Raw genomic sequence first — 24350 nt, 5'->3', positions numbered from 1 at the left:
TCTTTTAGGACCGAGATGAGAAAAACATTTTTCACACAGAGAGTGGTGAATCTCTGGAATTCTCTGTCATAGAAGGTCGTTGAGGCCAGTTCATTGGCTATATTTAAGAGGGAGTTAGATGTGGCCCTTGTGGCTAAAGGGATCAGGGGGTATGGAGAGAAGGCAGGTACAGGATACTGAGTTGGATGATCAGCCATGATCATATTGAATGGCAGTGCAGGCTCGAAGGGCCGAATGGCCTACTCCTGCACCTATTTTCTATGTTTCTATGTTCCCACTGGGCTCTCCAGTTTTCTCCCACATCCCAAAGACATGTGGGTCGGTAGGTTAATTGGCCACTGAAAATTCTCACTGGGGTGTGGGTGACTGGTAGAATCTGGGGGAGTTGATAGGAATATGGAGAGAATAAAACAACGGGATTAATGTGGAATTTGTGTTGGTGTAGTTATGATCGGATCAGATTTGGTGGGTTGAAGGATAGCAGTGAAGGGATTTAGCCTCATCAACCCTAAATGGCCAAATCCTGAAGAAGTCACAAGCATCAATTGACTCTCGCGCCCAAGTGTTCCCCACCGTCAGAGTCCGTGCACTGGGCATCAACGCAGGGAGCCAAAATTACTCCTCACTCAACAAATTTTTGAGGCCCTCTGAGGGGTCGCTGTAAACAGTTTATGTATGTATTGTTAGGTCTGTCTCCCGTTGTATGTAACATCAGTATCTGCACTGATGTGAAGCACTTTGGTCAACGTGAGTTGTTTTTAAATGTGCTATACAAATAAAATTGATTGATTGATTGATTGAGAGGATTCTCCCATTCACAGCGACATGCAGGGAAAGTTACAGTGGCCAATTAACCCACTGATCCTTGCCCTTGGTACATGGGAGGAAACATATGCCCCTGTCCCACTTAGGAAACCTGAACGGAAACCTCTGGGGACTTTGCGCCCCACCCAAGGTTTCAGTGCGGTTCCCGGAGGTTTTTGTTAGTCTCCCTACCTGCTTCCACTACCTGCAACCTCCGGCAACCACCTGCAACCTCCGGGAACCGTACGGAAACCTTGGGTGGGGCGCAAAGTCTCCAGAGGTTTCCGTTCAGGTTTCCTAAGTGGGACAGGGGGCATAAAGCACGTGGCAGAAGCCCACGCAGTTACGAGGAGAAAACCCTCAAGGTGAGGATTGAACCAGGGTCTCTGGAGTTGTGAGGCAGTAGCTCCAGCAGCTGTGCCACCTTATGACAACATTTAAGTGCTTTTAAAGAGTTTGCAACTAAGAGTTTGTTGTAGAAACAAATGTCTGATTTTGTTAAATGCAAGTACAGCTTATGGCAACATTAGCTGATACAGTCATTTATTTGTGAGGTAATCGAATATCATCTTAAAAAAAAAAGGTACAACAGAATTGAAAATCAAAAGGAAACTGCAGATGTTGTAAATTTGAAATACAAACAGAAAATGCTGGAAACATTCAGCAGGTCAGGCAGCATATGTGGAGAGGATCAGAGTGAAAGTCTCAGAGTGAGGGCCCCTTATCAGAGCATTGGCTCAAGCTGCAAATCCTCAGCAGAATCTGTAAGTGGTGGAGGAGCTTGCGTTCAGATGCAGTCACTTAGCCATGGAGGTCCACTGCTCCCAGAATTCACAGCAGCAGAGAAAGTCCCTTATATCTGTGACTTGGCTGCTCTGTGGGAGGATGTGCAACCTTACCCACTACAATACAGGAACTGGTCAATACTCAACGTCTCAAACTTCCCCTTTAGTTAAGATCGGGTGGTTATTATAACAGAGAGTGTTAATTTCCGCAGAACTGTTTTGTTTGAACAAAGGACTGGATCACATAGAACACAAGTCGACACTGTTGTGGTTGTCGCCATGATTTCATGTCACTGGCACTGGGTAGGGATTGGGATCACCTGGCACATGTCCCATGTAGTCATTCCAGAAAGGCCAATCCTGACCTCGGGTGCTGTCTATGTGTAATTTACATGTTCTACCCGTGACTACGTGAGGTTATCCAATTTGGTGGCAAAAAGAGGAAAGTAGATTATTATCTGAATGGTGGCCGATTAGGAAAATGGGAGATGCAACGAGACCTGGGTGTCATGGTACACCAGTCATTGAAAGTAGGCATGCAGGTGCAGCAGGCAGTGAAGAAAGCGAATGGTATGTTAGCATTCATAGCAAAAGGATTTGAGTATAGGAGCAGGGAGGTTCTACTGCAGTTGTACAGGGTCTTGGTGCGACCACACCTGGAGTATTACGTACAGTTTTGGTGTCCTAATCTGAGGAAATACATTCTTGCCATAGAGGGAATACAGAGAAGGTTCGCCAGACTGATTCCTGGGATGTCAGGACTTTCATATGAAGAAAGACTGGATATACTCGGCTTGTACTCGCTAGAATTTAGAAGATTGAGGGGGGATCTTATAGAAACTTACAAAATTCTTAAGGGGTTGGACAGGCTAGATGCAGGAAGATTGTTCCCGATGTTGGGGAAGTCCAGAATAAGGGGTCACAGTTTAAGGATAAGGGGAAAATCTTTTAGGACCGAGATGAGAAAAACATTTTTCACACAGAGAGTGGTGAATCTCTGGAATTCTCTGTCATAGAAGGTCGTTGAGGCCAGTTCATTGGCTATATTTAAGAGGGAGTTAGATGTGGCCCTTGTGGCTAAAGGGATCAGGGGGTATGGAGAGAAGGCAGGTACAGGATACTGAGTTGGATGATCAGCCATGATCATATTGAATGGCAGTGCAGGCTCGAAGGGCCGAATGGCCTACTCCTGCACCTATTTTCTATGTTTCTATGTTCCCACTGGGCTCTCCAGTTTTCTCCCACATCCCAAAGACATGTGGGTCGGTAGGTTAATTGGCCACTGAAAATTCTCACTGGGGTGTGGGTGACTGGTAGAATCTGGGGGAGTTGATAGGAATATGGAGAGAATAAAACAACGGGATTAATGTGGAATTTGTGTTGGTGTAGTTATGATCGGATCAGATTTGGTGGGTTGAAGGATAGCAGTGAAGAGATTTAGCCTCATCAACCCTAAATGGCCAAATCCTGAAGAAGTCACAAGCATCACTTGACTCTCGCGCCCAAGTGTTCCCCACCGTCAGAGTCCGTGCACTGGGCATCAACGCAGGAAGCCAAAATTACTCCTCACTCGACAAAAAGATGACAAACCAGGAGTCAGGGGCACATGGAGAGGAAGCACAGGATGCATATACGCTCAAAACCTTTCATTGGAGCCTGGATGGGATTCACAAGTTCATCACGGGCGAGTGTGAACAGTTTATTTGTGCTCAACCCAGAGTCGATCATTAGTATTTTTATTCAACATAGCATCATAAGATCATGTGATAGTATAATTAGGCCATTCGGCCCATTTAGTCTACTCTGCCATTCAATCATGGCTGATCCATCCCTCCCTCCTAACCCCATTTTCTTGCCTTCTCCCCATAACCTCTGACACCCGTACTAATCAAGAATGCATCTATCTATCTATCTATCTATCTATCTATCTATCTATCTATCTATCTATCTATCTATCTATCTATCTATCTATCTATCTATCTATCTATCTACTATCTATCTATCTATCTATCTATCTATCTATCTATCTATCTAGCTATCTATCTATCTATCTATCTATCTATCTATCTATCTATCTATCTATCTATCTATCTATCTATCTATCTATCTATCTATCTATCTATCTATCTATCTATCTATCTATCTATCTATCTATCTATCTATCTATCTATCTATCTAGCTATCTATCTATCTATCTATCTATCTATCTATCTATCTATCTATCTATCTATCTATCTATCTATCTATCTATCTATCTATCTATCTATCTATCTATCTATCTATCTATCTATCTATCTATCTATCTATCTATCTATCTATCTATCTATCTATCTATCTATCTATCTATCTATCTATCTATCTATCTATCTATCTATCTATCTATCTATCTATCTATCTATCTATCTATCTATCTATCTATCTATCTATCTATCTATCTATCTATCTATCTATCTATCTATCTATCTATCTATCTATCTATCTATCTATCTATCTATCTATCTATCTATCTCTGCCTTAAATATATCCACTGACTTTGCCTCCATAGCCTTCTGTGGCAAAGAATTCCACAGATTCATCACCCTCTGACTGAAGGGTGCAGTTGGTGTAGAGATCATATTGAACAGCCTGCAATTTTGAGAGCTTTGTATAAGGGACTTGATAATCACATCCTTCAGTCTGCTGCCGTTTCTTTACTTTAGAGAAACAGCGCGGAAACAGGCCAATCACCAATCACCCAGTACACTAGTGCTATCCTACACACGAGGGAAAATTTACAATTTATAGAAGCCAATTAACCTACAAATTTGTACGTCTTTGAAGTGTGGGAGGAAACCAGCGCACCCAGAGAAAGCCTTTGGTCACAGGCAGAACGTATAAACTCCGTACAGACAGCACCCGCAGTCAGGATATAACCCGGGAGACTGGTGCAATGTGGGAGCCGCCCCTGCTCCTCAATCTTCCTACATCTGTTCAAAATCTGTAACAGGAGTCGTACATCAGAAAAGATTCACGCTGCCCTTACATCCATTCGGGGCACATGATCACTTTGTGCTGAGCATTCTGCGAACAAGGGTCGGAGTAAATTGAACCAAGCTCAGAGCCTAAGTGTTTTGTAATGAAGGGCTGCTTACTGTGGTTGAAAATGGTAAAAGGCTCGAATGACAGGCCTGCTTGTGGTTTCTCTGTTACAAGCAAACAAAAGGTGGCAATTTAATCTGTAGCAAGATGCAATGTCAAGTGCCTTCAACGTCACAGGGATCCCGATAGGCACAGGGATCACCTGACACCAGATCACCCCAGGACAGGTGACCACAACCTGTGGAGATGATGCTTCCGACAGGGCTAGGAATTCAACTTGTATTCAACATAGATTAAGAAGAAAAAAAGAGAATATAGGCAGTTTGATAAATAACTTCATGCCTCAATTTGTGAAAGAGTTGGTGTATAAACCCACACGATGGCTGCTCCTCAGGGTTTGTACTGAAGATTCACAACAGCTGGTTTTCAGCTCGGTGAAGGTCTAGTAGTGAAGATCAATTCAATTCAATGATTTTTTATTGTCACGTATGCCCAGCTCAGTGAAATTATTTTGCATAACCCCCAAATGCACTCGCCATATTTTGGCGGCATTTACCAGGAAAAAGTCCAGAGTCTGGTCCACGTGCTGGATGTACTGGAGTGTTCCTGATCTAGGAAAACCCAGGGTGCTGCAGGCCCGCGATCAGCCTCTGTGCCACTGCCTCCTGCAGCCAATCCTGCAGGCAATACCCTGGTCCCTCTCCAAGCGGCCCACTCCTCTCGTCTCTAGTCACCAGCGCTCCCTGCTCAACTCTCAGGTCTTCGGTGCTGCCGTGCTTCCCCCTGCAGACAGGAGGCCGTCTGGCCCTCTGGGCAAGCGAACCAGGCCTGCCACCGCACGTGTCCGTGTGTGGCTCGCTGGGTCTTCATGCTGGTGGTAAACCTGGCAAAGGTTCAGTACCTCAAATTAACAGGACATTAACATTAGTTTGGGATACACTGCATGTTCTGCCACTCTAATCAGCAATCAATGCAAGTCCTCATCGAAAGGCAAACCCTCCCGAAGCAGGAACTAGGAATAAAACAAATATAGTTTGACATCTCAGATAAAGCCATGGCTCTCTGTACCTCTTACATGGACACACGAGAGCTAACGTCACTTTTTTGAGAAAGAGCTGAGACTTCATCTGAAGATAGACACAAAGTGCTGGAATAACTTAGTGGGTCAGGCAGCACCTCGCGAGAAAAAGGATGGGTGACGTTTTGGGTCAGGACCGTTCAGCTCTCCAGAGATGCTGACTGACCCACTGAGTCACTTCAGCACTCTGTCTATCTTTGGTATAAACCAGCATCTGCAGTTCCTTTCTACACACTAGTCCATCTAAGGTTCTGGCTATAATCTATCTCTATCTCAACCAATTACGGAAAAGTTAACTGAATCTTGTGGAATCTTGAAGTGCACAAATTGGTCACATTTTCTGGATGAGAACGGTGACAACAACCAGCTGCAACGACCAGGTTCAGGAATAGCTACTTCCCCACAGCCATCAGGCACCTGGCTCGGACAAAACTCTGAACATTAATAACCCATTATCTGTTATTTGCACTTTATCAGTTTATTTATTCATGTGTTTTATAGTCAATGCCTACTATGTTCTGTGTGCTGAAGCAAAGCAAGAATTGCATTGTCCTATTAGGGACACATGATAATAAACTCACTTGAACTTGAACTTGATCTTCAATGGGAAAAGGGCACTGGCAACATGTGAAGGTGGTGACAGTGTGAACGAATTGCAAATTGAGTTTTCCTTTCTCCCATTTTCTTTTGAAACAGTCATCAAAAGTTGCAGTTAGATTTAAGCTGCACAGACCGTACGATGGGAATGAAGCTCTGGTGCAGTGAGTCAGTGTGGAGACATTCGCCTGCGGGCAGAATCCAATTTTCCCTTAAAAGCTTATCGTGAGATGTGGTATGTGAGGAATTTCATACTCTGTACTTTCAGTAGATGCACCCTTCTCTCAGCACAGCCATCTTTGAACTTGATTAAATAGTTCAATTTTATAGCTTTCTCAAACTCCTAGTAACTGCTGTCAATGCATGCAGGAGCTGCTCCTACTCTCCAGCCTGTAGAGCCACAAAAGCTGTTCCTAAAGTGCAAAATCCAAATACTGCAATAAAATACCACCTGTTACAATATATTTAACCATTTTCCAAATCCAGATATATTATACCGTTTTCTTTTGCTTAATTAAAATGTACATTCTCCCACGTAATTCTCTATTTTGTTATCGTTGTTTTGATGGATATCTTTAGTTTCGTTTACAGATACAGGCTCTTTGGCCCACCGAATTTGCGCCGCCCAGCTATCCCTGTGCACTAGCACAATCCCACAGACTAGGGACAATTTACAATTCTTACCAAAGCCATTTAACCTACAAACCAGTGTCTTTGGAATGTAGGAAGATGCCTCAACACCTGGATAAACCCATTCGGTGACGGGGGGAACGTACAAACTCCATATGAACAGCACCCGTAATCAGGATCGAACCTGGGTCCCTTTTTTTTTTTTTTTTTTTTATGAAACTACTTTTATTCAAAAAATAAACATAAACATAGAGTATTAACACAATCAAAGACTGCCTATGCTGACAGTTTACAAGCAAATGATCGTCAAATTAATAACATCAACGTCAACTGGACCCACGAAATGGCCGTTGAAGGTCGAGTGTTCCATTTATCAACAAAACACTCGACCTTCAACGGCGACCAGTATCCATGGAAAGCCTCCAAAGTCCCCATGGACACCACGTGTTCCCTTTTAACACTTAAACCTGGGTCCCTAGCGCTGTAAGGCAGCAACTCTACCACTGCGCCACCGTGCTGCCCACTGCTGCTGGAGATGTCAAGCATCCTGTTTATCAGATATGGATGCATCCATGACATTAATTTTGCAAGTGTTTTTTCTTCCTCAAAATAGAACGTGGCCCAAAGTTCCAGCTTTTGGACCACAACTCATCCTTCCCTCTGAAGAAGGGTCTCGACCTGAAACGTCGCCTATTCCTTCTCTCCATAGATGCTGTCTGCCTCACCTGCTGAGTTTCTCCAGCATTTTTGTCTACCTTCCCTCCATGAGATTAGTTGACCTTGGCATTATGTTCAGTACATTATGTACTGAAGGGCCTATTCCTCTGCTTTTCTATGTTCTAAAAGCTATGGTGGGCTACAAGAGGCACAAAGAAGCAAAAGTACAATTTAGGTCAAAGCCTCAAATTTCTAGAGTTGTTCCATTGGGAGCATTTGATGTTGGAGAGGAGACATCAAAGTTAAGACATAACAAAGAAGACTTAGACAATGTCATATACATCATTAGCTAGTGAAGCAAATGGGGAGACAAACTATCGAGGACACGTCAATTTATGCATCAAAGCAGTCAGTCCAACTGCACTGTGCATTTCCCCTCACAAGCCCAGTTCCCTTCATTCTTTCTCCACAACTCTAATGAGAAAATGATTTACTTGTCATATCTGGGTCCATTTCAGCAGAGCTTTCCCATCAGGATCCCCTTTCCCCCCCCGTCATGATCCAACTCCGAAGCCTGTGTGAGCGTGCAATAGCTGCCCTCTCATGAAATAAACCACATACCAGCATATTTCACTCCATAACACGAAGGAACTGAAGTGTCTGCATCCCAAGGACAATCCCAAAAGTGACAGAACTGATGCAAAAAGAAAACAAAAAAGAGCTGCTGGGGGTACTCAGCGGGTCAGGCAGCTATATGTGGAGGAAGCAGAATGGTGGGTGTCTTGGATCAAGACCCTGCATTGGGACTGAGAGTGCAGCAAGGCCAGTACATCCCATTGCCTCCAGAGTTGCTGCTTGGACCATTGAGTTCCTCCAACAGTTCACTGTTGCTTGGGTGATGCGAGACAGACCCTGTGCACTCCGTTCAGGTTGTAAGAGAGAAAGCAAGGGACTTTCTCCAACTTGTAGGCCAACATCTACCTCAAATATAATTAAAACACATCTGATTGATATGTTGCTGCTTGTTATAGGTGACTCCATGCAAATTGGCTACTTCATTCATTTCCTATGTTGAATCAGTGACTGCGTGACCAAGACACTTCATTGACTTGAAGGGCAAGGGTGGTGATGATGGGTTGGGTGTGGTGTGTGTTGAAAGGAAGAGTGGAGACATACAAAGGTGGGGAGGGGGAGGTGCAAGGAGGCTTTAGATGATGGAGAGAGAGGCGTATAGATGTGGGTGATGGAACTGGACAGACACATGGGCAGTGAAGTTGGGACGACAGATGGCACAATGGGCTAAGTGTTCGGCTGGCAACCGGAAGGTAGCCGGTTCGAATCCCGCTTGGAGTGCATACTGTCGTTGTGTCCTTGGGCAAGACACTTCACCCACCTTTGCCTGTGTGTGAGTGATTGGTGGTGGTCGGAGGGGCCGTAGGCGCAGATTGGCAGCCACGCTTCCGTCAGTCTGCCCCAGGGCAGCTGTGGCTACAGAAGTAGCTTACCACCACCGAGTGTGACTGAGGAGTGAATGAATAATGCAATGTAAAGCGCCTTGAGTATTAGAAAGGCGCTATATAAATCCCATCCATTATTATTATTATTAGGGTAGAAGATGTAGTTGAGGTTACAGCCGACATTGAGAGTAGACAGTACATAAACTGGTGAAAATTGTACTCTGGCAACTGCTGTTCTGTTTCCAAACAACTCAGGGTGGCACAATGCCTCACAGTGCCAAAGTCCCAGGTTTGATCCCATCCTCGGGTGTGTGGAGTTTGCATGTTCTCCCTGTGATCATGTGGGTTGCATCTGGGTGCTCCAGTTTTCTCCAGCGTGTGGATTTGTAGACTAATTGGCCTCTGTATATTGTCCCTAGTGTGTAGGGAGTGAATGAGAAAGGGGGATAACATAGAACTAGTATGGACGCGTGATCAATGGTCAGCTTTGGACTCAGTGGGCCGAAGAGCCTGTAGCCATACTGTATTGCCAAACTAAAAACAAAACTAAACTCAGTTCCCCAATGTCAAAGGAAGATGGCAAATATGTGAGCAATTGCAAATCAGCTGTGTTTCAGCAGACAGGGAAGTGGGGGAGCAGGGTTGCTTTTCAGAGTTACCGTTCATAAAGCACAGAAGGAACAACAAATTATGTCGCACCAGTCATGACCCCGAGAGCTCTCTAAACAATTTGCAAGCAGGTACTTTGAAGTGCATTTGCCATTAAGCACTCAATCTGTGCAGAGTGAGACCCGATTATTTTTCTAATTTGTTCTAATTTTATGCTCTAATTGTGCACACTCATCTCTTGTGTGGGATCTTGTCAAAGGCTTTTTGAAAGCCCAGGTACACCACATCCACCGGCTCTCCCTTATCCATTCTACTTGTTACATCCTCAAAAAATTCCAAAAGATTAGTCAAGCATGATTTCCCCTTCATAAATCCATGCTGACTTTGACCAATCCCGTCACTGCTTTCCAAATGCACTGCTATAAACATCTTTAATATCCGACTTCAACATCGTCCCCACTACTGATGTAAGGCTAACTGATCTATAATTCCGCGTTTTCTCTCTCTCCCTCCTTTCTTAAAAAGTGGAGTTACATTGGCTACCCTCCAGTCCACAGGAACTGATCCAGTCAAAGAGAACATTGGAAAATGATCACCAATGCATCCACGATTTCTAGGGCCACCTCCTTGAGTACTCTGGGATGCAGAACATCGGGCCCATGGGAGGTATCTGCCTTCAGTCCCAATGGTTTACCCAACACCATTTTCTGACTAATGTGGATTCCCTTCAGTTCCTCCCTACCACTAGATCCTTGGTCCCCTCGTATTTCCAGGAGATTGTTTGTGTCTTTCTCAGTGAGGACAAAACCCAAATACTCGTTTAACTGTTCTGCCATTTCCTTGTTTCTCATTATAAATTCACCTGCTTCTGACTATAAGGGACCTACATTAGTCTTCACTAATCTTTAATACCTATAGAAACTTCTAGTCAGTTTTTATATTCCCCGCAAGCTTTCTTTCATGCTCTTTTCCCCCCCTCGTAATTAACACTTTTGTCCTACTAAATTTCTCCCAGTCCTCTGATTTGCCGCTTCTTCTGGCCAATTTATATGGCTCTTCCTTGGCTTTAACACTATCCTTGACTTCCCTCCTCAGCCACGGTTGAGCCGCCTTCCCCGTTTTATTTTTTTGCTAGACAGGGATGAACAATTTCTGGAGTTCTTCCATGCGGTCTTTAAATCTTCGCCATTGCATCTCCACTGTCAACCCTTTAAGTATAACTTGCCAGTCTATCCCAGCCAATTCCTGTCTCATACCTTCAAAGTCTCCTTTATTCAAGTTCAGGTCCATAGTGTTTGAATTAACCGTGTAATTCTCTATCCTAATGCAGAATTCCACCATATTAAGGGGCCTTGCACAAGACCACTAACTAATGCTTCCTCATTACATAATACCCAGTCTAGGATAGCCTGCCCTCTAGTCGAAGACAGGATAGGTCATGTCAACAATCTGTGATAGATTAGCTTAATGCACACTTAATTAGTGGAGGTGATTCTGTTTGAAAATCAAATATCATACCTACAAGTTACATTAAGTGAACTTTAGGTATGGCAAGTTAAATTGGTAATAAAAAGTCATTACTGCTGTCCTAACGACCTGTGCTATTATTAATTGACAGCAACATCAAGAAATCTTCTAAGTACTTTGCTGTTAACATAAGATCATGTGATTGAAACAGAATCAGGCCATTCGGCCCATCAAGCCTTCGGCCCATTCAATCATTGCTGATCTATCTCTCTCTCTCTCTCGCTCCTAACTCCGTTCTCCTGCCTTCTCCCCATAAACTCAAGACACCCGTAATAATCCAGAATCTATCTATCTCTGCCTTAAATAAGACGGCCTCCAAAGGTTTCTGTGGCAAAGAATTCCAGAGTCACCACCCTCCGACTAAAGACATTCCTCCTCATCTCCATACTAAAAATAAATCCTTTAATTCTGAGGCTATGACCTCTATTTCTAGACTCTCCCACGAGTGGAAACATCCTCTCCACATCCATTCTGTACAAGCCTTTTACTATTTTGTACGTTTCAATGAGATCCCCCCCTCATTCTTCTAAACTCCAGCGAGTACAGGCCCAGTGGTGTCAAATGCTCATCATATGTTAACCTACATTATCATTGTAATTACATGGATAGGTCACCCAAAACTAAAAACTTGTTCAGAATGACCTCACAAGATACTAAAGTCTAAACTCCAACAGCTCACTAGGTGGCTCAGTAAATGCATCAAGTTACCTGAACAATTAGCCACATGCACAATGAGACATTAGGAAACGTTTGCACCCTTGGCATCCTATTCCTATTTGACACAGGTGAATATCCGACTACAATGCTCTGTTCAATCCACCACTGACTCAGTTCATTTACAGGTTTGTGACCACAGCTATTTAGAGACTTCCCTGATCAGTTTCAGTTCGTCCAAAACTTTGCGCCTTTAACTTGGCAACATTTGCCCACAACAGGGGCACGATCAGCCAAATGGAAGCAAGAGGCACTCTCGATGCTGGAATCTAGGACAAAAACAAAAAGAGGTGCTGGAGAAACTCAGTGGGTCAGGCAGCATTTGTGGAGGGGAATGGACAGTCGATGTTTCAGGTCAAGACCCTTCACAGGACTGAAGTTGGACGTTGTGATGATGCATCTCGACCGGAAAGGTCAACAGTTCAGTTTCCTCCACAGATGCTGCCTGACCTGCTGAGTTTCACCAACAGCTCGCTTTCTTTTTGCACCATCAGACAAGATTGGTTCCTAAGGACTGTATGGGAACTTATAAGTGTTATTTAAAAAAACTTAAGGACTGTATGGGAACTTATAAGTGTTATTTAAAAAAACTGAGTCAAAGAAGTTGGTTTTAAAAGGGAATAGTCATCGAGAGTGGAAATAGGCCCTTCAGCCAGACTTGCCCATGCCAACCAACATGTCCCATCGACATTAGTCTCACCTGCCTGTGTTTGGCGCATATCCTTCTAAACACAACCTATCCAATACGCCCATCTAAATGTTTCTTAAACATTGCGATAATACCTGCCACAAATACCTCCTCCAGCAGCTTGTTCCAATCATTCACCACCCTTTGGGTAACAAAGTTGCCCCTCAGGTTCCTAGTCTTTCCTCCAGTCTTTCCATCACCGTTGGAACTTTTATTGCTGTTTGTGCCAATGAAAGTCAAAGAAGCCATTGTGAGAATGAGAAACAAGCCAAACCGTGGCTCACAAAAAGTCTTGTGGACAGATGAGACGAAGATTAACTTATATCAGAGTGGTGGCAAGAGCAAAATATGGAGGAGAGAAGGAACTGCCCAAGTTCCAAAGCAAACCATCTCATCTGTGAAACATGGTGGTGGGGGTTTTATGGCCTGGGCATGTATGGCTGCTGAAGGTACTGGCTTACTTATCTTTATTGATGATACAACTGCGGATGGTAGTAGCATAATGAAATCTGAAATGTGTAGACACATCCTATCTGCTCAAATTCAAACAAATGCCTCAAAACTCATTGGCCGGCAGTTCATTCTACAGCAAGCCAATGATCCCAAACATACTGATAAAGCAACAAAGGAGTTTTTCCAAAAGGTAAAAAATGGTTAATTCTTGAGTTGCCACCCGAGCTGAACCCATTTGGGCATGTGTTTTATATGCTGAAGAGAAAACTGAAGGGTACTAGCCCAAAACAAGCATAAGCTTAAGATGGCTGCAATACAGGCCTGGCACAGCATCAGCAGAGAAGACACCCAGCAACTGGTGATGCCCATGAACCGCAGACTTCAAGCAGTCATTGCATTCAAAGGGTATGCAACAAAATACTAGACGACTACTTTTATTTACATGATGACATTGCTTTGTCCCAAACATTATGGTGCCCTGAAATTGGGAGGGGGGAGGGTGGCGGAACTATGTATAAACACTGCTGTAATTTCTACATGGTGAAACTGAAATGGATAAAAATGGCATTTATTTAAATCTGACAAAGCGCACTTTAACCTCATGTGATTTTTTCTATTACAAATCTCAAATTGTGGCGTACAGTCAAATAAATAAATGTCTTTGTCCCAAACATTATGGAGGGCACCGTTAAATTCCAGATCACATGTTCACATTCCACAGGAACAGCCTATTTTCACAGTAAAATGTGATTTTCAAAATGTTCTGAAGACCAGAAAGTGAGTTGGAACCAAATACAAGCACAAGCTAAAGGTTCATCTCAGACCAGACCCTGACATTTTGATATTTTATACCACCCACTAATGTATCTATGAGTAGGTAGTGTATTTAATTTCACCAACAGGGTCCTGTCTTCCAATCCACCTGGAAAGAAGTTGGTACATATTTCAGTCCTGGACATAGGAATTCCCATTTCTGCTCGCAACCCCCAACTGTTTCAATGTCATACTTGCCAGATGAATAGTTCATGGCAGTCGAGACTTGGAACACAGCAGCTCCTAAGTGCTTTCACGAGCAGACCAGAGGCAAATACTTGCTGTTTTGTTGCTCAATTTTTGATTCCCTATCTCCTGAATAAATCTAACGCCTCAAAGAATATACAGGCAAGCATTTGTTGTTTACTACAACCAAAATAAATTGCTGGAGATACTCAGCAGGTCAGGCAGCATCTGTGGAGGGAAGCAGACATGATGCTTTGAAGCAGCTTGAGCCTTGGAACTTCTATATTAAACTTCAACTTAACACAAAAAAAACCCTGAAAATGTTGGAAATCAGTGGAAGTGACACAAAATATGCAGTGGTCACATAGTGTATGTTCTGATGAAAGGTCACTGGCTGAAATCTCCTCTCCCCAGATTCTGCTTGGCCATCTAAGAATTCCCAACATTGTTTCCCCCCTTACAAGCCACACATACAAAATATGCATCGTTCTTCCCACAATCAGCACAACTATATTCAAAAAGGTTAAAAAAACATGTCTATTTAAAAATGGAGTTCAGCCACTTTGCTCTACTCACTTCTTCTTGATATCTGTCATACACAAAAATATTCATATATAATAACCTAATCATTAAGGCACAAGACGGGTTAGATTTCATTAAATAAAATTTAATTTTGTTAAAATAATTTAAATCCAAATACAGTTGACATGTTTGCATCAAATTATATTTACACTTCTTGCTTAATTTGGAAACAACAAGGCCAAAGCAGTCAACACCTGGTAAAAATGGTGCCATTAAGTATTCAATTGTGTTAGTGCTCCGCAGCGAACTGCCAACAAGGTTATGTTTTCATTCGCTTCAGAGAAGCGGCATAATATATTGGTATTAAAACTCATAAGTTAACCGAATGAAATACTAAGGAAAAAAAAAGCATCAGGAAACCAGTAAAGCGAAAATAATACAATAGATTCTTATAATATCAATTGGTGGATTGGTTTCTTGATCTTAACAAGAAAGTAAACAATTTTCTAATACATTATTAGCTAAAACCAGAACCCAGACCATTGTGTCCTGTTAAGGCAACATTCTTTACTAAGGTAAATAAGTTGGATTAAGCTTTTACAGAAGAACTTTTTGGTAGCTACTGGGGTAGCGAGGAAATAGCTCAACCTTCTCTATCCACCTCCCAGCAGTGCCAAAATTAAAAACAAATGCAATTAGCAAGACACCATACAAAGATCAAAAGGACCCAATTGGAAGATTGGTTTGTTTTTTATGTTTGTCGTACAATAACACATAGCAATCAGAATTTTGGATGGACACTATCTCACTGAATCTAGTCCCTTGCTGGTGACACTACTGAAATGGGTCTGCTTTCACAATTTTAAGGGGCCCCGAGGTTTAATTGCACATTTGCAAAATTCCCTCAACTACATTCCTTTTAAAAAATCATCAAAAACAGCACTTGAGCAGTAATATTACTCCATCAAATCCAACACAAACAGCAGCGATTGCTTCTTAGGCAAAGAAAACCTTTACTCTTCTGTGACAACACAGACCTGTCCCATTATTTTAGGTTGACTCTTAATTTGTGAAAGTATTATCTTTCACTGTCACTTTTACTAGCTGAGTCACTCCAGATTACGGTTCACACTGCAAAACTAAATGAAGAGTGTGGCATAATACTCTCATGTGAACCTCAATGTGAGGGTGAAATGGTTCTTTTACATGGGCAGTAAGTAATTAAGAACAAATATCTACCACACCAAGTGAGCCAACTCCCAACCCATGGGCAGAAATTAAAAACAGTAGACGTTAAAATTATTCAGGTCAGGTAGCATCTGCTGGGAGGGCAACACAAACAGGACACACAAGCATAAGGTGATTGGGTGATTAGGACCCAAGTGCTTGTTGTATTTGAGCAGCAGTGTAGCTCCTGCAACCCGAGGCTGCAATCACATTTTATTGTGGACAACAGCAAATATTTCCCTATTTTAAAATCAAACATTTCACTAAAGCTGTTCTGAATTGATAAAACAAAACAAGTGACAAAGCTACATGCGTGTCAAAACTGCAATCTTCTCAGCTATTTAATGGTAGAGTTTGAATAAGAAAATTTGAGATTTCTAAATTAGTCTAGTCACCTAAATGAACTGGACTAATTTTCTTTGGAAAACATTGTTCCCTTTTGGCCAGGTTATTAATGCAATGGTTTAATTACACTGAGGCTGTCACAGCACTTAATATAAATGGCACATTATCCAGCCAACCCACAGGGCTACATTTCATACCTCGGAGCACAACATTGAAGGATTACTTTACAGTTAAGCCAAACACTGTATATTCTACTATTGACAGAGCCACCTTTTAGAATTGAGTTTGGAAAAAACAAGGTTTCTTCCAGTCAACTTGGGACGGCTGCAATTATCTCCAATTATTTTGACCACATACACAAAATGGCTTCGGTCAGAAATTTGATTATGCAGATACCATGCACAGCAAAAAAAAAGAAGAAAAAAAATGCTTTGTGCCTATTAATGTTTAGTGCCTAGGCACATCAAATTCACAGTAAGATGTTCTTCCAAGAATGTATCTTTCTACTGAGAGTGTCCAATGTTAGCCTCATTTTGTTTTTAAGCTAGTGTGGGAGGATTTTGACAAAATTTCAGCACCCAATCCAAAAAAGTTGCAGGAAAAATATTTGCACTTTTAAAAGATGATCAAGCAGCTGCACGACCAAGAACAGGAAGTTTTTGTAAAGCATTCCGAATATCTGTCGTGTACGAGGGTTGTTATTATTTGGTCTTCTCCAGAATGGAATCTGCCATTTCAAGCACCATTCCGAACACTTGATCACAAAATGTTGGGTTACGATAGACAGAAATGGATGAATAAAAATATCTAAAGCACTACTACAACTGCGGTGAAGCTTGCTTGGTGTCCTGGCCATTAGTGTTTGCTCCTCAATTAGCAGTCTCTTGCATAGAAGCTGCCGATATTGGACCCGGGTGCACAAGTTACAAAAATGGCGATGGAAGAAATTTGTGCAATAACTCCACTGGCCTTGGCGATACCAGTTTGAATATTGTGCAGTTTTAGTCCACTTGGAGAAGACTGTAATAGCTCACTGGATCAATATTTAGGTGTCCAACAAGGAAGGAAATGCAGAATGGGTTGATGTACTCAGGAGTTTACAGCCATAAAAGGGTAATCTTATTAAAAAAGCAACTCTTCTCCCCACTTTTGGAAACCAACTGATAATGAAGATCAGGAATTTGGGAAAATTCAATGGAATGTGCCCCTAACATAAAAGCACAAATAGAAATGGGAACTGTTCATTCAGCAGACGTTAGTGGTCTAGCACAGGCTAGATACTTACATTTGTTCAAATACATCCATACATTGGAAGTAATTACAAATAATTTAAGTTTGAGGTTTTGACATGTCTGGCTTTTCCATTTATGCACAGCTAGCAGGTTATGCGAAAACCTTGCGGTTTCCAAATGTTCCAACTTTACAAAATAAATAGAAAGACAAAATTGGAATAAAAACACTGATGAATAGCTCCTTTTATCCAGTCATCATAAATGTTACATTTTCAATGACAGAACTTAAGTATACACGTCACACAACTAAATACTAGTTTAACCTGTGTACACCATCTGTATACGAGAGCTTTCAGATCCAGAAGATGTTTGGAATGCTCTTGTTGCTCAACAGCAAAACTATCAGAGCAATCAGCATTTTAAATACATCTAGTCCAACCTGGCTTTGGGAATCTTTCTTGACATTAACTAGGCTGTGAGCTAGCACCAAGATTTCAATCCATTCCAGAACAGAATTGAAATATAATAGTAGATTTATAGGTTTTGAAAATATTCAAAGTAATTCATAATTAATGACTGATTGATGCTATTTCTGTACTATGAGGAATTCAGTTATATTTCATTTATGGGAGAATAATTTCACTTTACATATTGGCCCAATTGTCCTTGTGTTTCATATCACAAAACATTATTCAAGTCTGAACTATCCAAAAGTATTTCAGAATTTGATTCAATCAAAATTCTGGTAAAGCTGACATAATAGATAGCATTTGCCACAACACCAATCGCACAATGGGATTTATATTCTAGTAAACATTTCATGACATTGGGAGCATGTGATCAGGCACTAGATAACACGGTTCTTCTTTCAATGGAACAACTTATTAGCTAAGTAAACAATCTCTTCCAATAAGCTTGAAAGAATAACTGCTGATTACAAGACTTGCATTGGTGAGGTAATTATATTTCACATTAATCTATTCATCCTCAAGATTTTTATAGTTTAATACTGAAATCAACTGGTTTCTGTAATTTTGTATTTGTGTTCAATAAATTGATTTGTTTCCAACTTTCAATGACCAAAGTAAGACAAATGCACAACAGCATTTCATCGAGTTTGAAAGGGATGTGTTCTGGCCAATATGCCACATTATCAGTAAGAAAGTCTGGCTCAGTGCATCACAGAATTGTGAGAAAATTCATTTCCCAGTCAATTTACTTTATCGTCATCCATCTTAGAAACAGATTTTGTTTTTAAGGGTCTCGACCCGAAACGTCGCCTATTCCTTCGCTCCATAAATGCTGCCTCACCCGCTGAGTTTTTCCAGCATTTTTGTCTACCTTTGTTTTTAAACCTGGCCGGTTTTACACAAATCTTTGAGGAGCTCCACAGTATGAACCCCAATGGTGGAATGTGGAAAGTAAACAATCAAAGAATGACATTAGCATACTATGTGGGAGGTGACCCAACAAGGAAAACTACAACCAAATGAGAGGTAACTGCAAATATCTTGTGGCAATTGTTCAGACAAGAGACAAAATCTCCAATCATTCCCCTTCCCAACTCCCAATTAAGTCATTTTGTTAGTCATTTCCTGGAATCCAACGACCGTAAACACTAGTTTTGAAAAAGCTGTCTGTTTTCATAATTGCAATGCATACCTGTAAATCTACTGTGCATATGAAGGCAAATTTCTTTAAATCATCATTTAAGTGAGAGATAAAACCTGTTTTCGAAGTTTAAATCAAACCAGCATTATTAAACTGTTTAAAAACATGCCAGCGCCAACTAAATTATCTACATTGCAAAGAATGTTGCCCACACACAGGTGTTTTAAGGGGTGGGAAATATTTAAAATTAAATGAAGCATTACTGTAAATACATATTAAAATTCAGGTAAATAATAAAAACAATGCAAGCCACTGTTTGAAAAAAATGTAAACTTAAGCTGAGATATACCAATAACCAATTATATTTCTGAATGCTTAAAAATGTCCATACATCATAAATGAGGCCAAGGCTTCCACCATCCTTTATAAAAACGTCACAGAGTGGATCCCCATTTACTGCATCTTCAGTTTATTATTCTAGAAATGAAAAATAAACAATCCCAATTTGCAGAAATGTCATTTCATTCAGTAAAAGAAATCTGCACTTAAAATTTGCAGTTATTTTTTTCCAACAGACGAAATCACACAATCCATCATATACCATTGAAGATACAGGAAGTCATTTCCAGTAAGGATCAGAACAGAATAGGAAAAACAAAAAAATCGAAGTGAAACCAGCTGTTTTGCTTGTCATTGGTGCACACAGCAACCTGTTTGGATTTTCACTTGCCCATCATCCTTAAACCCACCAAGTAATGAACTCCGCAGGAAACCTTGTAATAAAAGCTGAATACGAGATGTATCAAATCTACACACAAGTTTTGTTCATTCAGGTGTAGCAACTTTTACGGAGTTTCTGGTTACCATCATCTCTGTATGGATCAACTTTTGGAAAAACTAACTTCACGATTCCAAAGTGCTGGTTCTATGCAATGCCATATTAAATTAAAAATAAAATCCTCCTGTAACGACAGTCATATTTAAAAGCAAAATAAGACAGTAGTGAAAGAAAAACACCACTACTGCAATTTTAACTATAGCTGAATGCTTCAATGTAAGACTTTAGCAACAATCTGGTATTCAGCCATGCATACACCATATTCTTGGCTCAAAACATAAAAAATAAAAATCCCCATAATACTTAAATTATTGAGCACCATTCATAAAAGAAAATATATTTCTATCACTTTTGGATTAGGAAAAAGGAAATTGTGGGGAATCATTTCTAGTCCGTAATGTTTGATCAATTCAAAAGGCTTCCATTTCTACAGAATCAAGCAGCGAATGCAACATATTTATTCCTCAACGTGCAATACAAGAATCTGAATCACATTTGTCTGGGTTGACTGCAGTCCCATCTTTTTTGAAAGTTATTTCTACTTGGATGCTGTGGAATTTTGAGACACTACCAACATGTTACAGGCGATCTTAGGACACACATTCCCCTTGAGCTCCACGTACCACCATACCTATTGAAAACACATCTGAAAGCAGGTGGTAGTCACTCGTGTGAAGGGGAGACATCAGCCCCCCTTTATTTCAGCACAATTCTCAAAATGTAACTGAAAATTTCTGCCAACCTCACAGGCAGTGTTCCGCAACTCATCCTTGCCCTCACCTGCAAGAAGAGGCATCCCTTCCTCTTTTTCACACGGCAGGACAGCCACTCACACCTTTGCAATCCAAATCACAGGCAGCCATTTAGAATAGGTTTCCTTCCCACCTCCCAGACCTGGGCAACATAAGTTGCTGGAATTTATTCAGTTCGTCTAAGGGTCTCTGTCTCCAGCTCAGTATAAAACCTTGTTTCCACCGTTGGGCACAGGATTCTAACTTCTTCATCTTGCACAAAAAACTAATATTTTTATTTCTCTGCATTACAAGCAGTTTACTAGTTTCCCATTCATGTATCTTCCTGAACTGTCCACCAGTATTCTACGCAGAAAACAGATTTAGATTCATTTTTCCCCACCTTGTGCCATGAGGGATGGAAATTATTTCTCATGTTCTCTTTCTATAAACCATTTGAAGGACAACATAAAAACACACAATTTAAAAACACCATTAGCCAAATCTCTAAACTGCACAAAGCCAATTACTTTTTTTTTGCAACCCAAATTTTAAATAGCGCTGATCTTGAAACAAATTATGGTCTTCCCCGGCGCAAGATAGAAATTAGAGACCTTTTCTCCCCACCCAGCTGAAACCCCCTTCCCCAGTTCCCTGCAGATCCACACAGGATGACAATGAATGGCTTCCACCATCACAATGCCGCCCACAAAATTTTAAGAAAGCATACAGTATTTGAAATATTCTTCTTCCTCTTTGACACATTCATCTTGGTGGATCACCAACCGATTTGTTTGTTTCCCCTTCCATCTGGCTTTTAACAGAGCAACTTAATATCCATCTTTATATATGATGAAACTACAGGACTGTTTGTTAACATTCAACGTAATGCACCGAGGAACAATTTGTGCTCACTGATGGAATCCCGTTGATAGTCCCATCCCATGCTCCTGGCTCTAAAGAGTTAAAAAGGTTCACTGGTTTCTCCCTTTCTTCTCTGAAGAGCAGCAACATGTAGCCTGTTGCCTCTTCCACATATGCACCAAGCAGGACACATAGAAGGCCGTTTTCCCTTTCACTGCAGAAGACAAGATCTGACAAGTCTCTACTCTCATTTTGGTTTTGCAGTAGAACTTTCGGCTGACTTACTTCCTCTCTAATTTATTTAAATTTCTTATTGGCATCGCATCAGAGGAGATTAGCCAGACGTGTCAAGTGTGGGCTTCAATCTCGTTAGCAAATTATTTGTTTATTTGTTAAAAAAGTTTTTATAAAAGCAGTGCACAAACACAGCCAAAACACTGGCCCAAATCCTCAGTCTTATGCTTCTGCAAAACTTGTTGATTGCTTCCCCCACCCCCCCACAATGCTTTGAAACAGTCCAGTTCTTCTAGGTTTATGCTGTCAGAACTAATGCAATTTATGCAAATCATCACCAATTGTTTTCTTTTTACAAGAACCTTGCTTTTGTTCAAACAAAATAAGATTGAAGGAGCAGGACCACTAAAGCTCTTGATGATATCTTCTCTCCCACAACAGCAACGTGATGTAATCTAGTTGTCATGCTGAATAGGTGTAGGTCCTGCACATAAAGGTGTTTCAGTCTGTGTCAGCCAGACATCTGCTTTACTTTCTTTACTGCAGTACTCAGCAAGAGCAGCTATTGGTGATTAATTTCATTTTGTCATAAAACTCTGTCGATATCTTTGTCTTCTTATAACAGCAATATGAAATAATCTAGATGTTTCTTAGGTTAGGAGATGGTGTAGTCCTCCCAAATAGGACTGATTCAATCTGGTCTCACCCAAGGTATCTTTATCGTCTTCACTGCAGCACACAGGAAGAACAACATTGGTCGTCCTTGTCCGGCTGGGCTGCATAGTTCATCTGCCTGACGATTTCAGCAAATAGCTCATCCACCATGGTCTTGCTCTTGGCCGACGTCTCCAAGAATGGGCAGCCCCACTCCTCAGCCAGGGCTCGGCCCTCCAGCGAAGATACTTCCCTCTCGCTCTCCAAATCCACCTTGTTGCCTACTAGGATTACAGGCACCTTCTCGTAGCGCTTGACGCGGATGATCTGGTCCCGCATGGGCCTGATGTCCTGGAACGACTGCTGATTGACCAAGCTGTAGACCAGGATGAAGCCCTGACCATTCTTGATGTACAGGTCCCGCATGGAGGCGAACTGCTCAGTGCCCGCCGTGTCAAGGATCTCCAACACCGATGGTGACGAGTCCACTTCGATCTCCTTGCGGTAAAAGTCCTCGATTGTCGGGTCATACTTTTCAATGAAAGTGCCCGTCACAAATTGCACTGTCAGGGCAGACTTGCCCACACCCCCACTTCCAAGCACCACCACCTTATACTCCCGCATGGCTTCCCTGCCCTCTACCACCCCCTCCCCTCCACTTTAAGTAACCAAAGGGCCAATGGAGCCCAAACCTCCAAAACTGTCCAATGTCAGCCTCAGGAAACCCTTTAACCGATTATAAATCGGCAAAATGAAAGGCCACGTCCCCCTCCACTGATTAAAAGTGGGCAAATTGGTAGCAACTTCCTTTAACCCACCCACTTCCCTTTAACGTTTAAAAGTCGGCAGATGTAGAACCCGCACGCTCCTCCCCTTTAATCGATTGAAAGTCGGGCAACATATATCAGAGGGCGGCGGGAAGGGGGTAAACTTTGGTGGAGAGTGGGCTGGCTTATGATTCTCCTCTCCGGTCCGGAGGGGCGGCTGGAAGACAAAGGCCGCGGGCCCTGCTCGCTCGCTCCCCTCACGGAGGGCGACGGCCTTCGCCCGCCCCGCCCGATCTCAGCGAAAGCAGCGCCGGTTCCCCCGCCCTCGAGCGGCTTGCTTGCTTGCTTGCCTCTCTCTCGCTCTCTCTCTCTCTCACCCGCCCGCCGCCCTGAACTCCGCCATTCCCTCTCTCGGGCAGGGACTGCTCCGCCCGCGCCGCCGCCCGCGCCGGTCACGTGACGCGCGCCGGCCACCGTCGGCGAAACCCCGCCTCCGCATCGCCGACCAATCACGGCCAGGGGCATGGAGGCGGGACCGGATTGTGTGTTCCGCCCATTGGTCGTAGATGCCCGTCAATCACACAGGTTCGTCCAATCATGGCCTGGGGCGATGGGTCGGGACGCGAAGGCTCTCCACTCATTGGTCCCAACAACCATCAGTTAGACGTCCCTCATCCAATCACGGAGAGGGGCAACGGGGGGTGGGGCAAGTGTCCGCTTTGCCCATTGGTTGCAGCAACCGTCAATCAGAGATACCTCATCCAATCGCTGCGAGGGGCAACGGGGGGTGGGATGAGGGTAAGGTCTGCCCATTGGTTCCGTCAGCCGTCAACACGGACATGTCGTCCAATTGGACCGGTGCGTGGAGGAAGCTGCACCCACCTCCCCCCAGCTCAGCTGTGAAAATAAATTAAAAGGGGAAAAGGCGCAAGCAAAGATCCTATAGGTGCAAGATCTCAGCGGGTCATAATGCGTGGATTGCAATGTAGTGGCATAGGTTGGGTGCCTTGCAGTACAATGGAGACACAAGAAACTGCTTAAACTGAAATTATAAAGAAACAACAAAGCGCAGGAGGAATTCGGCAGGTCAGGCATCTCCGAGTGGAATGGACAGACCCGACCCGACATTGGTTTCGGCCCGAAACGTTGCCTATTTCCTTCGCTCCATAGATGCTGCTGCACCCGCTGAGTTTCTCCAGCATTTTTGTGTACCTTCGATTTTCCAGCATCTGCAGTTCCTTCTTAAACA

At 42.5% G+C, this 24350-nt stretch overlaps 1 protein-coding gene across 1 annotated transcript; it reads right to left on the bottom strand.

Annotated features, from left to right (window-relative positions):
- Positions 1-14727: 14727 nt before the first annotated feature.
- Positions 14728-23555, bottom strand: rap2a (RAP2A, member of RAS oncogene family). The gene has a single exon (XM_033023057.1). The coding sequence runs from the start codon at positions 22956-22958 to the stop codon at positions 22407-22409; it is 552 nt and encodes a 183-aa protein (XP_032878948.1). The 5' UTR covers positions 22959-23555; the 3' UTR covers positions 14728-22406.
- Between the last annotated feature and the right edge of the window lie 795 nt (positions 23556-24350).

This window comes from Amblyraja radiata, chromosome 6 (genome assembly GCF_010909765.2).
Source record: "Amblyraja radiata isolate CabotCenter1 chromosome 6, sAmbRad1.1.pri, whole genome shotgun sequence".
In the NCBI taxonomy this organism is placed as follows: Eukaryota; Metazoa; Chordata; class Chondrichthyes; order Rajiformes; family Rajidae; genus Amblyraja; species Amblyraja radiata.
This window is presented reverse-complemented; position numbering and strand designations above follow the sequence as displayed.